The following is a 15,047-nucleotide window of genomic DNA, read 5'->3' as shown; positions in this document are numbered from 1 at the left end:
AAGGAAGGAAGGAAGGAAGGAAGGAAGGAAGGAAGGAAGGAAGGAAGCCTATAGTCTAGGGCACTGACAACTGACAACTGAATATGTCAAACAGGAGTCTTTGAAATACCCTACCCAGCAAAAATCCTGAGAATGACACAAAAAGATTACAGATTCTCCTCAACTTGTGATGGGGATATGTCTCCGTAAACTCATAGTCAGTTAAAAATATTTTGAGAAAAAATGCATTTAATACTCCAATAAACTTATCATAAAGTAAAAAAAAAAATCATCAAAGTCAAACAATTGTAAATTGGGGACCGTCTTTAAACTATTTTTGAAGAGATCAGACTAATACATGTGAAACAATAGCTAATTAGAAAAAACATTTTATAATTACATGCCATATGATAAGATTTCCAATTTCTACAGAACTGTGAGGAGGGGGATCTATGAGAGTTGAAGTAGCTACAGAAGATGGAAGATGAGCAGTGTACAGTTAAAAGAAAAAGGTAAAATATTTATTGTTGAGTAAAAAGAAAAAAAGGAAAGCCAGGTGTGTGGGTCACACCTGTAATCCCAAAACTGCAAGGCCCAGGCAGGAGGATTGCTTGAGGCCAGGGGCTTGAGACCAGCCTGGGCAATATAGGAAGAACCCATCTCTCCAAAAAAATAAATGATGACACAAAAAATTAGCTGGGCATGTGCCTGTAGTGCCAGCTACTTGGAAGGCTGAGGCAGGCATATTGCTTAAGCCTGGGAGGTCGAGGTTGCAGTGAGCTGTGATCATAACACTGAACTCCAGCTGGGCAACAGAGTGAAGCCCTGCTCAAAAAAGAGAACAATTGAACAGAGGCTTAGAATTAAAAATCTGTTCAGTAATTAAGGAAAGTGAAGGAAAAAACACTAGTTGTGATATAAAGTTTCATGGTTAGGCAAAATGAGAGACTATGTATGAGACTACGTAAAAAGGTAGATTTAATTGAGAAGTGTCAAGTCTGGAGAGGAATTTCAATTTGATGTGGTGGGTAATGGGGAATCAATCTGTTTCTGAGCAGGAGAGCAGTGTGATGAAATTGTGCTTTAGGAAAGAAAATCAGGTAATGTAAGATACAACAGGAAGAGGAGAGAACAGAGGCACAAGAACAGGTAGGAAACTCAGAAACAAATGAAGCATGAGTGAGGTGTTCGGGAACAATTTTTGGGGCTGAGACACTTCTGAGCAAATGCAGCAGATATTACTTTTAAAATAACTTTTATAATTTTTAGTTTTATGATTTTTATTTTATAATAAAATAAAAAAATTTATTTTATGATTTTTAAAAATCTGTAATCAGATTTTTAAAAATCTGACTTGTAGATATGTCACATTTGGAGGCATTTAATAAATAATTCTAATTTTGATATCAGTTTTTCATTTTTGTGCCATTAAACCTTGCATTTCATGTCTTAAATATTTTCACAAGATGTTGAAAAGTTATCAGGCCCTGTGTTTGTTGTGCTGGAAAATAAGATATTCTTGAACCAAAAGAGATGAAATTCCTTTGTCCTAGTATTGTCCATACTTTAGTTGAAAAGGTAGAAATATGTAAACAACATATATATGGTGATAACACCTTAAGTGGCACTCATTAATCTTCAGATTTCACTTTAGTTACTGAAGCTTAATTATCTAAATATTCAAAGCATATAGTTGTTTGTATTGTAGAACAAAGAATTTCTGTCTTCAGTAATTCTCTGGTGTATAAAAAGAACAAACAACCCTGCTTTAAGCAACTTTATACAACTTTATTTAAAGTGGGATAAGAATTTGGGAATTTAATAAAAAACAAAAACAGAATTTACATGAATTTTTGTTATTGTTACTATCTTGAAGTGGTTACCACTACTTTGCAAATGGAATAAAATGGACCAGGCAGCTCTCTCAGCTCCAGTTCTTTGTGGTTTTATTATAGGTGGGCTCAACCCTGATATCTCTTTTATTCTTTATTAAAAAGAATAAAAAAGATTTAAAAAGTTAAATCTGCATTTTGGATGGCCGAGGTGGGTGAATCACCTGAGGTCAGGAGCTCAAGACCAGCCTGGCCAATATGGTAAAACCTTATCTCTACTAAAAATACAAAAATCAGCTGGGCATGGTGGCACAGGCCTGTATTCCCAGCTATATGGGAGGCTGAGGCAGGAGACGCACTTGAATCTGGGAGGTGGAAGTTGCAGTGAGTCGAGATCATGCCACTGCATTTCAGCCCGGGTGACAGAGCAAGCCTCTATCTTACAAAAAAAGAAAAAGAAAAAGTTAGATCTAAACTTGGCCTAGAAGATATAGAAATGAAAGGCCTAATGCACTATACATAAAGCTGCTCCTTTAATATAACTGCATGTGCTGGAAAGGCCAAAGCATGCTCCACTTAGTGAGCAACACCCACAGTTTACAAGTAGGGGTAAGGAAAAAGAGAGTTATTTAGGCAAAGACTATTTTCTTCCCAAAATGTGTTTTGTGAGTTGAACCACTCAGGAGGATGAGGCGCTACTTCCAGTAAATATTCATTGTTCCATTACTGTTTTAGATGTAACAAAGCAATATTAAGCTTACTATAAATATATTCTATTAACTTCAATCAGATCACTTAGATTGATGTACAAACATAAGCCAATATTTTTCTAAAAGCTTTAAAAATATGTTTATGTATTTTAATGGTACTTATCATCCCAGAAATCCTCTGACATTTCTGTTTTAGTCTGAAGTAAAGTACTGCTTCCATAATGATGCTGGGATGCTGCATAATCCATAAACAGCATGTTACACAGATACAAAATATGATTCCTCTATATCTAGATTACCATAATGCTATAACACTTGAAAATAAGAAATGACATACCAGGCTTATTATTATATTTAATATATAAACCACAGTGGAATTTTAGGCTTAAGAAACACTCTATGATATGTAAAATTAGAAGTTGAATTATAGCACAGCCAAATGGTAGCTTCTGGATGACCATTTCACAATCTGAGGTACACACCATTGATTGGAGGGAACCTAGCTTTAACATTGTGATCAAAAAGAGACCAAGGCAGGCAGATCACGAAGTCAGAAGATCAAGACCATCCTGGCTAACACGGTGAAACCCTGTCTCTACTAAAAACACAAAATATTAGCCAGGCGTAGTGGCACACACCTGTAGTCCCAGCTACTTGGGAGGCTGAGGCAGGAGAATTGCTTGAACCCAGCAGGTGGAGGTTGCAGTGAGTTGAGATCACACCACTGCACTCCAGCCTGGGCAACAGAGCGAGACTCCATCTCAAAAAAAAAAAGAGAAAACTTAGGCTTTTATTTTGATCATGATGACGTACGCAATAGGGTTTATCTCAGTTCTATAAATGAGGCACTATCATTGTAAATGGAACATGAGTACAATTTTTAAATTTTAATAAAATGTGTTGCTTAGATGTATTTTAATGTATGTTTAGAAATAATGATTTCTCATATACAGAGTTAATGAAACTTTTCTTTATAAGTATATGTGTTTTATATGTGTATACACACCAATACATACATAAATAATAAGTCAATATTTTTCAATGATGTGCAGTTGTGGCAAAAATCATGGAAGTGGTACTAAAATACTAAGTTTGGAATGATGGTTTAATGAAATAAGATGAGAGTCCTGGGGAAGACTATTTGAAAAATTTCATAAATGTTTGTCAAAACCTGATACATCTCAGGAAATGGTGTCATTTGTAGTAATATAACTAAGATGTAAAATTCATAACATATCTCCGGATACTTGCTTTTTCTTTTCTTTTTCCTTCCTTCCTTTTTTGATAACATTGTTTCTCTAAGTCTTTTCTTTTTTCTTGAGAATTGACATTTGGTATTCTTCCACAAGACACACAGTCAAGGTCAAGAGATGTAGCTCTTATTATTTTGGTTACTGTTTGTATTTAATCTTCTACATTAATTTAATTAAGACAGTTTAATCATAATGATACATCCACAAACAACATAGCCATGAAATAGCTGTAATAATTATGTGATTATTTCAATTGCTCATTTAATATTTTAATGAGTTACAATGCCATATATACCAAAAAAGACATCCTAACTAATATAATTTAATTATAAAGTTTTCCATATACATAGATGAATAAAGAACATGAAAATAAAAACTTTGAAAGGCAAAAAAAGCAGTCCTGTCACTGGAGAACATTTTGAATAGTTTCCTCTGTACTCCACTATTGAAACTCTAAAATGTAAGTCAACTAAATTTTAAGGGGAATATCAACACTGTGTCCTTTGTTGGGAATTGTAAAGTCTCCAGTTATTCTTTCTAATAAACTGGTTTACCTATTCTTTATGTATGGTCTGTTTTTTCTCTCTTCCATTTGAAATAGCGGGTTTCTTTCTCTTAACAAGATTCATTTGTCAATAACAGCCAGCGTCCTCTGCAAATACTACATCAACTCTCATATTTATTCTCTGCAATCGACTGCACAGTATTTTTACCTAGCATATCTCACAGTAAGCCCTGTGAGATCTGCTCAAGACTTTTGAATGTAATCATAATTGCTTCTCTACAGGGAAAGTCTGTAGAAGAGAGAAACAATATTTTTCAGTGTGGACAATCAATACAGAGAGCTAATATTAAACATTTAGGACCCCCAAACTACTTGAAAAATCAATAATGTTGTGTGTTTGTGTACATGTGTGTGTATGTGTGCGTGTATGTAATGGATCTGTATTATCAAGATAATTGCCTCTATTTTTTACTTTGCTTTATCATGAAGACCAAGGCAAGATGAGATGATTCTCCAAGGAATAGTGAAAAACTCTATCTTTCTTTTATATTCAGTAAGTGTAGCCATTGATTTTATTCTCACACACAATCTGTGGTCAGACACTGCCAAGAATATCAAAAAATCGATTCCAAGCAGAGTCAGGTAAACAAATACAGTAGAGGAGTTCTCAAAATTCTCATCAGGCCACAGGTTTCCAGTTAACTTTACACTCATTTCTAAAATCTGAAGTGGAATGGCTTCTCTTTAGAATTTAGAGTCATTAGTATGAATTAGAAAAGCCAACAAAATTGTATACATTTTTAAAAAGCTCACACATTTGGTAGAGCTAGTCTCATTTAGGCTGTTTACCTTCTGTAGTTATTTTCATTTCTATGATGGTGAGCAATGAAATCATCATACAAAGACAACTGTCTTCCTAGAAATGATGTGCAGGGACAGTAAGATGCCTTGTGGTGGGGCTAAGAGTGTAGACTCTAAAGTGGGAAGACTTGATGTGCAGGGACAGTAAGATGCCTTGTGGTGGGGCTAAGAGTGTAGACTCTGAAGTGAGAAGACTTGGGTTAAAAATGCTTTCAAGGACAGGAATGGTGGCTCATGCTTGTAATCCCAGCATGTTGGGAGGCTGAGGTGGGTGGAGTGCAAGAGATTAGGAGTTTGAGACAAGCCAGGCTAACATGGTGAGACCCCATTTCAACTAAAAACACAAAAAATTAGCCAGGCATGATGGTGCATGCCTGTAATCCCAGCTACTTGGGAGGCTGAGGCAGGAGAATCACTTGAACCCAGGAGGTGGAGATTGCAGTGAGCCAAGATCGGACCATTGCACTGAAGCTTGGGCAAACAATGAAACTCCATCTCAAAAAAAAAAAAATGCCTTCAACATTTATGGTGGCTTTGCAAAATCACTTTGTAAGGTATAGAGTGGTTGCCATAATGTGCTACCTTTTAAACAAAAAAAGATATATGAATATAAAACAAGAAAATGCCAACCATTGGAGGTCACATTTGGAAGATTTCAGGGAAAATAGCTTGTTTAGAAAACTGCTAAATAAGAGGAAGCAGTCATTATTTATCCTGCTTTCACTGCACAAACTGTATCTCAATATAATCAAATAGTCAGTGAGTTAAGTTCTTCTTTAGAGAGTAGTATAGTTTATAAATAAAGAAGAGATGATAGAACATCTCCATTTTGCAAATGCTAAATAGATTTAGAAAATTATTAATAGTTGCTATTACAGTTTGAATTGTGTCCCATCAAATTCATATGTGGAAGTTCAAAACCTCCATGACTTAGAATGTGACCTTACTGAAAAATAGCGTCTTTAAAGGGGTAATGAAGTTAAAGTGATTTTATTAGGGTGGGTCCTAATCCAACATGACTAGTGATGTCCGGTGTCCTTATAAAAGGGGAAAATTTAAGTACAAATACACATAGAGGGAAGATTATGTGGAGACACAGGCAGAAGATGGCTATTTAGGCACCAAAGAGAGAGGTCTGAAACAGACCTTCTCCTCAGAGACCTCAAAATGAACCAGTGCTGCCAACATCTTGATTTTTGATTTCTGGTTTTCAGAACTGTGATACTACATTTCTACTGTTTAAGTTATCCGGTTTGTGGTACTTTGTTACAGCAGTCCCAGCAAACTAATATGATTACATTAAAATTAATACAAGTGGGTAGATCACCCTATCAATATATCTGAATCTGCTCATCAATTTTCATATAATAAAAAAAGAAAGTCGGGCATTTTGTGTTCCTTCACAGAAGTACACTGCAGTGCTTATGAAGATGAATGCCAAAACACAACCCTAAATTCAAGTAATCTAAATTTGCTCAAGTTTTAGTATAGGAGATAAAGACATTTACAACAAGTGAATATAATCACAAAAATGACATCATTTCTTCAAAAATAATTTACAAGAGGGCTAAAAAGGGAACAGAGGAAACTGTAGAGTAAATAGATGTGGACAATTTGGCAGTCAAACGGGGTACCCTTTTGGACCTACTTTTAAAAAATAAAGAAGTAACAAATTATGAGACCGCAAAAGTTACTTTAGATCTCCCAGTGTTGGTATCTTTCACATTAGCTTAATTGTAGTACACAGCTCATAGTGTTGGAATAAAGATTACATACAACAATGTAGGTAGAGCATTAAACATAGTGTCTGATAGATAGCATACTTTCAATTACTTACATAGATGGGTTTTGGTTAAATTTCATGATACAATTGCTACTAATATTAGTTAAAATGATACTGTATGTACATCGTACTCTGTATATACTTAACAATGTATGCATAACAGACGTACATACGTACTCTATAGCAATGCACAGACCTAATGTGGACCACTATTGGAATGGAAGATTTTTCACTTCCTTAGTCTATTTTTTGTTGCTATAACAGAATACCAAGGACTAGGTAATTTATAATAAACAGAAATATACTGGTTCCTAGTTCTGGAGGCAGAGCAATCTGAGATTCCCTAGGGAGCTACATCTGGTGGGGCCTTCTTGCTGAATCATAGGATTGCAGAAGGCATCACATGGCAGAAGGGCAAAGTGAGAGAACAAGAGAGAGAGAAAGTGGGCAGGAGAGAGAGCGCATATGCTAGAGGAGGCACACCAACTCCCGCAAAAAGCTTTAGTTCATTTGCAAGAATGGAGCCCTTATGACCTAGTCACTTTTTTTTTTTTTTTTTAAGACAGAGTTTCCGCTTTCGTTACCCAGGCTGGAGTGCAATGACGCGATCTCGGCTCACTGCAATTTGCAACCTCTGCCTCCTGGGTTCAAGCAATTCTCCTGCCTAAGCCTCCTGAGTAGCTGGGATTACAGGCGCGAGCCACCATGCCCAGCTAATTTTTTTTTTTTTTTGTATTTTTAGTAGAGACGGGGTTTCACCATGTTGATCAGGATGGTCTCGGTCTCTTGAGCTCGTGATCCACCCGCCTCGGCCTCCCAAACTTCTGGGATTACAAGCGTGAGCCACCGTGCCCGGCCCCTAGTCACTTCTTAAAGATCCCTGCTCTCCAAACTGTCAAGATGGCAATTACATTTTAACATGAGCTTTGGAGAAAACAAGCATTCAAAACACAGCACTCCTCATTCCACTAGCCATTCACACACTTTCATTTTAGCTCTTCAAAACCACGTGGTCCTGGGCTTACCTCTGGTAAAACAAGAAGGAAGGAGCATTGTGAAACATTAAAAGAAAAGCAATTGCAGGAGCTAGGAGGAGAAGGCAAAAAATTTAAAAAGGCTTTTTTTTTTTTTTTTTTTTTTTGAGGAAGTTAAATATCCACTAAATGTCTTCTCAGAATTAAATTGCTCCACACCTGCCATTTTCAGGGAAAGATAAACATAGTCTTTCAGCACCCACATGGCTAGGCCTTGGAGAAAATAAGTGTATGCAACCATCTGGACCATATTTGGACAAGAGGCAGAATACATCTGGTCATTAATATTGATAATTGCTTTTTGGTTAAAAGTCATCATGTAGATATAGAAAACGTTGCAGCTGACAACTATTGTGAATCAGGTGACTGCATCCTACACTTATAAATTTCATTTTTAAGAACATTTATTGGGGATCTATTTGGTTTGAGAGAGGATATACAAAGGTTAAGGAAATACAGTTTACATTTTCAACAAATATAACAATAAATAACATAACAATAAATCCTGTATGTCAGTGGAAAATGATTACAGAAAGATAAAACATTGTAAAAGAATTGCAAATTGCAATGTATAAGATTAAATTGCAGTAGGGCATCAAATGAGAGAGAGTTTTCACCTGGTTAGGAAGATTGTGAAAGTCCTCATGGAGAAGGTGAAATTTGAACTTTGAAGCAAAAGTAAGAAGGGAAAAAGTGGTGGAGTGGGGGAAAGAGGGTTTGGGGGCAGAGAAGGAAGGGCATCAGTAGGGCTGCAGGGTTACCAGGTAAAATATGGGTTTCCCAGTTATATTTGAATTTCAGAGAAATGACAAATAATTTTTGTAGTATAAGTATAGTTACCCTTGAAAAATGTAGAGATTAAAAGCTCTGACACCCCTCATGCAATTGAAAACCCACGTATAACTTTGGACTCCCTCACAATGTAACTATTGATAGAACACTTACACCTTACTGACAAAATGCCTTACTAATAAAAAGCCTTACTGATAATGTAAACAGCAATGAACATATAATTTACGTTATAGGTCTTACATACTGTATTTTTACAATAAGAAAATTATAAGGGAAAATATTTGCTATTTATTAAGTGAAAGTGAGTCATCATAAAGGTCTTCATCCTCATAGTCTTCACATTGGGTAGGCTGAGGAAGAGGAGGAAGAAGATCCTTCTTGCTGTCTCAGGGGTGGCAGAAGTGGATGACAGGGAGTGGATGGAAAGGCAGGAACATTCAGTGTAACTTTTATTGAAAAAAACCCTCTTATAAATGGACTTGTGCAAGTCAACCCATGGTATTCCAGAGTTGACTGTATATTCCATGAAACATTTATGGGATGAAATATTTGAAATATACTTAAGTTTGAAATGCTTCAGATATGTTTACAGAAATAATTAGAGGGTCTTAGATTTCTGAAAGAGGAATCACTTTTTTGTGTGTGTAGGAGGAATAAGATGGCAGAAATAAGGAGAAAAATTGAGATAGGAAATGGCCCAGGAAGTGACAGATATGAAGATGTTAAATTAGGTGGTAGAAATTATTTGGAAATAGAGAAAGTGATTGAGATAGAATGGAATAGAAACAAAAGATTAAATCTCAGTGACAAAGAGATGTGGAGTTACAGTTGCCTTCCTGTTTATGTCTTTTTAATGGGATGATAGTAATTTCATTGGCACTTGGGAAAAGCCCAGTTTTGAGAAAAACAAGTGATATGAACTATATAGGTCATGTGAGGGGGAGCTAGCAGGCAAGCCAAATATAGGTACTCAGTGAGCAATTGGAAATTTCTGAAACTCAATAGTTTGGGAGTTTAGATATTTAAATATGTTAAATTCAATAAACAGACCAAACCTTGAAGAATCCCTATAGTTCCCCAATTAGAGGCAAAAGAGGAGCCAATAATAAAATAACAAAAAGACATAAGAACAAGATAATTTAAAAATTTTGCTGGGTCTTGGAAGCCCTAAAGTCAGAGTCATTCATTGCTCTTAAAACATTCAGAGAAATCAAGAGTATAGATTGAGAAACCAGTGATGGTTTTGGGAATGTTTGATAGAGCTGTTTTAGAGAAGCAGCATGGATGGGAGCCATGTTGTTGGGGATAGAAGAGTAATGTGTTGTGAGGAAGTAGAGGGAACCAAAGCTGTGAGAAAACTGGTGCTCAAAGAAGAAACTGAAGGGAGGGAGTCAACAGAGAGGAAGGGCTGAAGAGGTAGGTAAAATGGGGGAGCAAACTCTGAAAAGAGTGTGCAACAAGAATATTACATGGAGGCTTAGAGAGATTAGCCATAGAAAAAAGAGAAAAATCCTCCTCAAAGTTAAGTGGAAGGAAGGGAGGAAAAACAGAAGAATTTTAAGTGACAGAGAGGGAGATGATATTGTACAGTTTCCACTTTTTAAAATTATACTTTAAGTTCTGGGGTATATATGCAGATCCTGCAGGTTTGTTACATAAGTATACACATGCCATGGTGTTTTGCTGCATCCATCCCCCCGTCATCTACATCAGGTATTTCTCCTAATGTTATCCCTCCCCAAACTCCACCCCCTGCTATCCCTCCCCTACACTGGGGAATTAAAATGAGCATGCACTAATATATAGTATCACGGAAGCAATGGAATTTAGGTTTAGTAGGTGATACAGTTTGGCTCTCTGTCCTCCACCCAAATCTCATCTTGAATTGTAATCCAAATTGTAATCCCAGGGTGTTAAGGGAGGGGCCGTTGGGGGGTGGTCGGTGATTGGATCATGGGGTGATTTCCCTATACTATTCTTGTGATAGTTAATGAATTCTCATGAGATCTGTTCTTCCAATAAGTGTGGGGTTCCTCCCCCTTGGTATTCTCTGTTTCACCTGCCACTATGTAAGATGTGCCTAATTCCCCTTCTGCCATGATTGTAAGTTTTCTGAGGCCTCCCCAGCCATGCAGAATTGTGAGTCAATGAAACCTCTCTTGCTTGTAAATTACACAGTCTTGGGTAGCATCTTTATAGCAATATGTAAACAGACTGACACACATAGGAAATTTAGGAATAATTTTGTCCAATCACTTTTTTTTAAGGTTGGTGGATCTGAAGCCCAGGGAGATAAAATGGCTTACTGAAGGGCACAAACTGGTTAGGCCACAAGTCCCTTGACTCAAAGTCCCAAGTGCATTCCACTGACAAATTCCTTTTTTTCTTTTTTCTTTCAAATTTTAGATTCAAGAGGTACATGTGCAGGTTTGTTACATGACTATATTGCATGATGCTGAGGTTTGGGCTTCTATTAAACCTGTCACCTAAATCATGATTATAGAACTCAATAGGAAGTTTTTCAACACTTGCCACACTCCCCTTCTCCCCACTTTTGGAGTCCCCAGTATCTATTGTATTCAGCTTTATGTCCACTGACAAATTACTATCCAGCTTCTGGAAAACTATTCTCAAAGCCAAAATAGCAACTGTGTGGTACATAATAGGCACTTGATAAGTGTATTTTAATTAAACAACTTTATCTCTATTTTAATTACTGACACCCCTAGGAGTTAGAAAACTACCCTCAGTATGCAGTTTGTGTCCATTACCTAATAAGGCTATATAAGGCAAAACTACTTTAGAGAAATGTAATTTAGGACTTACTATGTATTGTCATATTGATTAATTCATACGATTAATAATGAGTAAGGGGGTATTAGCTTCTTACTACAGTGATAAAATTAGTCTCAGCAAATTTACATAATTTATTGAAGGTCAAGAAGTCAGAAAATTGTGGAGTTTATGCCCAACCTCTATCCTCTGACTCTAGATGTCATACTTTCTCTGATATACCTTATGGCCTTTCCAGGATATTTATAACCTCTAGGGAAAGGAAAACCAAATCTGTGAGGGATGAGGAAGTGGGAAAGACAGAGGAAGAGAAAGGGAAGCTATGAGAACTAGTGTGAGGCTCTTATAAAGAAAATTGGTGCCATAAAAGAGCAGAGTGCAGATAATAGATGAATGGTTTGTATTTATCTCTGCAAAGGTCTTTTTGCTAGATATAAGCTACAAAGAACTGGGTTGGCTCCAAAGAGATTAAAGCAGTGGTGTGCAACTTGGAAATAGGTGTTGACTTCTAAGTGCACTTGAATGGTGGTGGAGTGGGAAAAGCATTGGTATGGGAATCAGCACACATAGTTCTTAGTCCCAGTTCTGCCATTACCTTATTATTCCCTTATACATGGTACTTCTCCTTTTCTGTCTCTGTTTTTTTCCCAGTTGTAAAATGAAATGCATTCAACTTCATAATCCTTAAATATTTTTCTCCCTTTGTATTATTCCCATTGGTAGATGCTGTTAATAATTTGGGAAATGCCTGAAGTGAGACTCTGTAATATGACAATGTAACCCACATTCTTTCTTGAAAAAAAATCTAGTTGCTTTTTTTTTCAACTGGTCAACTTTTAACACATTCTTAAATAATCCATATACTTACACATGGCATAGTTGATTAGCCTATTAAATTGAGTCATGAAATTACTCTCCCAGAATACTTTAGAAGGGTAATTCATCCCCTTACACATTGGGCATGTCTGATGAAAGTTACATCAGTAACAGAAAAATTACAATTGATTTATAGTATACGAACCATAACTAATGATTAACCACCAATCTTGGATTAGTAGGCTTTTTCTGTTGTAGTTATCAATAGATTTAAGGGAACTGTTAGTTTATTTTACCATTTCTCCCAAAGAGTTTTAGCTCAGAGATTTTTAACTGAAGTTGAAAGTTCTTAGGGTACAGTAAGAGTGGAAAAATTTCAACAATCGTTTTGCCAAGATCAACTGATGTTATTTTACGTGCAAATGAAGACCAAAGCTATCAACTAAATAACGAACCACTAGGGCACAAGTAGAAGTTTCATCACAGATAAATTTTTGTCACCTGTATATTGTTTTGGGGCATTGGTGAATTTAAAGACATTAATTGTCGTATTTTGACCTATAACTGGAGTTTCAGCTTAGTGCTCATGGTACATGGAAGGATTTCAAGGGGCTTATGAACACTCTGAAATAACAGAAAAATTGGAGGCATATATGAGTTTGTGGATATGTAGGTTTCATCTGTTTCTCAAAAGAATCACAAAAGGTGACACCAAAGAATAAAGAACCTCCACTTTACATATCCTGTAATAACGGGTTACAGTTCAGATATTTCTTTGGTAAAACCGGTAGCTAATTTCAATGTGTTGCCTACAATTTGTAATAAGCTTTAACTACATGAGGGTTAGTAATAGACCCTTAACTATATGAGGGTTAGTAATAGACCTCCATAAGTATATGACACCCCCTTTATATACACATCTGTATATTCTTGCTTCTCTCCCCTTTGCCCACTTCCAAAAGTTGAAAATGAAAACAACAACAACAACAAAAAAAAAAAAAAACCAAAAAAACATTGAAACATGCAACATAAAGCCATTTACCGGAGTCCATAGAGAACTGTTCCATCAGGATGCAGTCGAATCATTCGATTTTTCACTGTGACCCCATGCACGAATGATTTCTTGTCATTCAGAAAGTAGGTGTCTGGTACCCAGAGTTGGTCAGCTACCCTATTGTCTAGGGTGAGGTTTAGTGGGATTCCAGAATAAGAAAGTCTTTTGTCTTTCCAAGACTGCTGGAAATACATGGTGAGTGTATAATCCTGTGAAATAAAGAAAGCCAAAAAAAGAGTTTTACTATTATTATCATCTAACGTTTGATGACAGGTGGAATGTCCTGTAAGAGATTACATTTGAGTATATTAAAATTTGCATCTGCAGGTATAAGGCAACCAATAGGTTAAAGTACTACGGGTCTGGCACAGTGGATCATGTCTGTAATACCAGCACTTTGGGAGGCCAAGGAGGGAGAATCTCTTGAGCCAGGAGTTCAAGACCAGCCTATGCAATGTAATAATTCCCCATCTCTACAAAAAATAATTTTTAAAAAGTTAGTTGGGTATGGTGACACATGCCTGCAGTCACAGCTACTTGGGAGGCTGATGTAGCAGGATCACTTGATCCCAGGATACTGAAGCTGCAATGAGCTAGGATTATGACACTGTATTCCAGCCTGGGTGACAGAGCAAGAACTTGTCTCTAAAAAAAATTAATTAACTGACTAAATAAATAATAAAAGTACTAGGACTATGCTTGAATGTATATATAAACATTTCCACCAATATAGAGCAAATAGACGTAATTGAATTTTAAAGTTTGAAGTTAAGGTAATGATGTCATGGGGAAGGTCATAAAGAGAAATTGTACAGAGGAATCTATGTTCCTGAAAACTGACCTCTGAATACTAGAATTCTATTCTGGAGAGGAATGCCTGATAAATAACTGAAACTGAATGCACTTGAAAGGAAAGAGTGTTTTTCAAACCACAAATTCTTTTTGAATAAATACTGCTCTGTTTGACACATAAAGGTTATCAATTTGCCCTTATCTGGATTTTTCTTTGAAGTACAACTTATCTATGGGTGAGTCCTGAAAAGTAGTTATGAGGCACATACAAATGGAGTTGTTGACTTGGTCTGAAGACTGACCCCAGTGGTGGCACGATTTGATATTTGTCTCTTAACACTTTCCTGTTTCATTCCATGAAGTGGTTTGAATTCAAGAGTTGGGATTGATCTTGAAAGTTTGTTGCCTCACCTTGTGCAAAGTGTTACAGAGGACATCCCCCTGCACTTTCTCTTTCTACTTAGGTTTCCCCTAGCAATTAGAGACAGGAAGATTGGGCTCACTATAAACGGCTCGAGCTGCTGGAGAGAGATGGTGATAATAATCATAGTACTTTAGTTATTGTCTGTTTTTAAAAACTCTATTAATACAAAGTAAAATTGCCCAAAAAAGGAAAATAAATTGTCAGCTGTAAAATCATAAAGTCTTTGATATGAATCCCGACATAATAAAAACAGAAAGTTCACTTTTTCTAAGGCATTCATATGGCAATAGTCACTTTGTGAATGCCTTAGTGATTAGTAAGAACACACTGTGTGCCTCCTGCACGATGTCATGTACTGTCATTGCAATCTATTCTACTGTGGAGAAAGAATGATTTGAATCATGTCAGACATCTGGCAA

General features: G+C 36.4%; 1 protein-coding gene across 4 annotated transcripts in view; it reads right to left on the bottom strand.

Annotated features, from left to right (window-relative positions):
• Positions 1-15,047, bottom strand: part of GABRB1 (gamma-aminobutyric acid type A receptor subunit beta1) — a 439,527-nt gene that overhangs the window by 254,293 nt on the left and 170,187 nt on the right. For all 4 annotated transcript variants that reach the window (XM_032274094.1, XM_032274096.1, XM_032274095.1 and 1 more), the window contains one exon: positions 13,401-13,621. In XM_032274094.1, coding sequence (XP_032129985.1) covers positions 13,401-13,606 — 206 coding nt within the window. In that variant the 5' untranslated portion in view covers positions 13,607-13,621. The remainder of the gene's footprint in view (positions 1-13,400; positions 13,622-15,047) is intronic.

The sequence above is a fragment of the Sapajus apella genome, unplaced genomic scaffold, assembly GCF_009761245.1.
Source record: "Sapajus apella isolate SASKATOON/1434 unplaced genomic scaffold, GSC_monkey_1.0 scaffold5, whole genome shotgun sequence".
NCBI classification, from domain to species: domain Eukaryota; kingdom Metazoa; phylum Chordata; class Mammalia; order Primates; family Cebidae; genus Sapajus; species Sapajus apella.
Note: the sequence above shows the minus strand (reverse complement) of the source record. Positions and strands in the feature narration are given on the sequence as shown.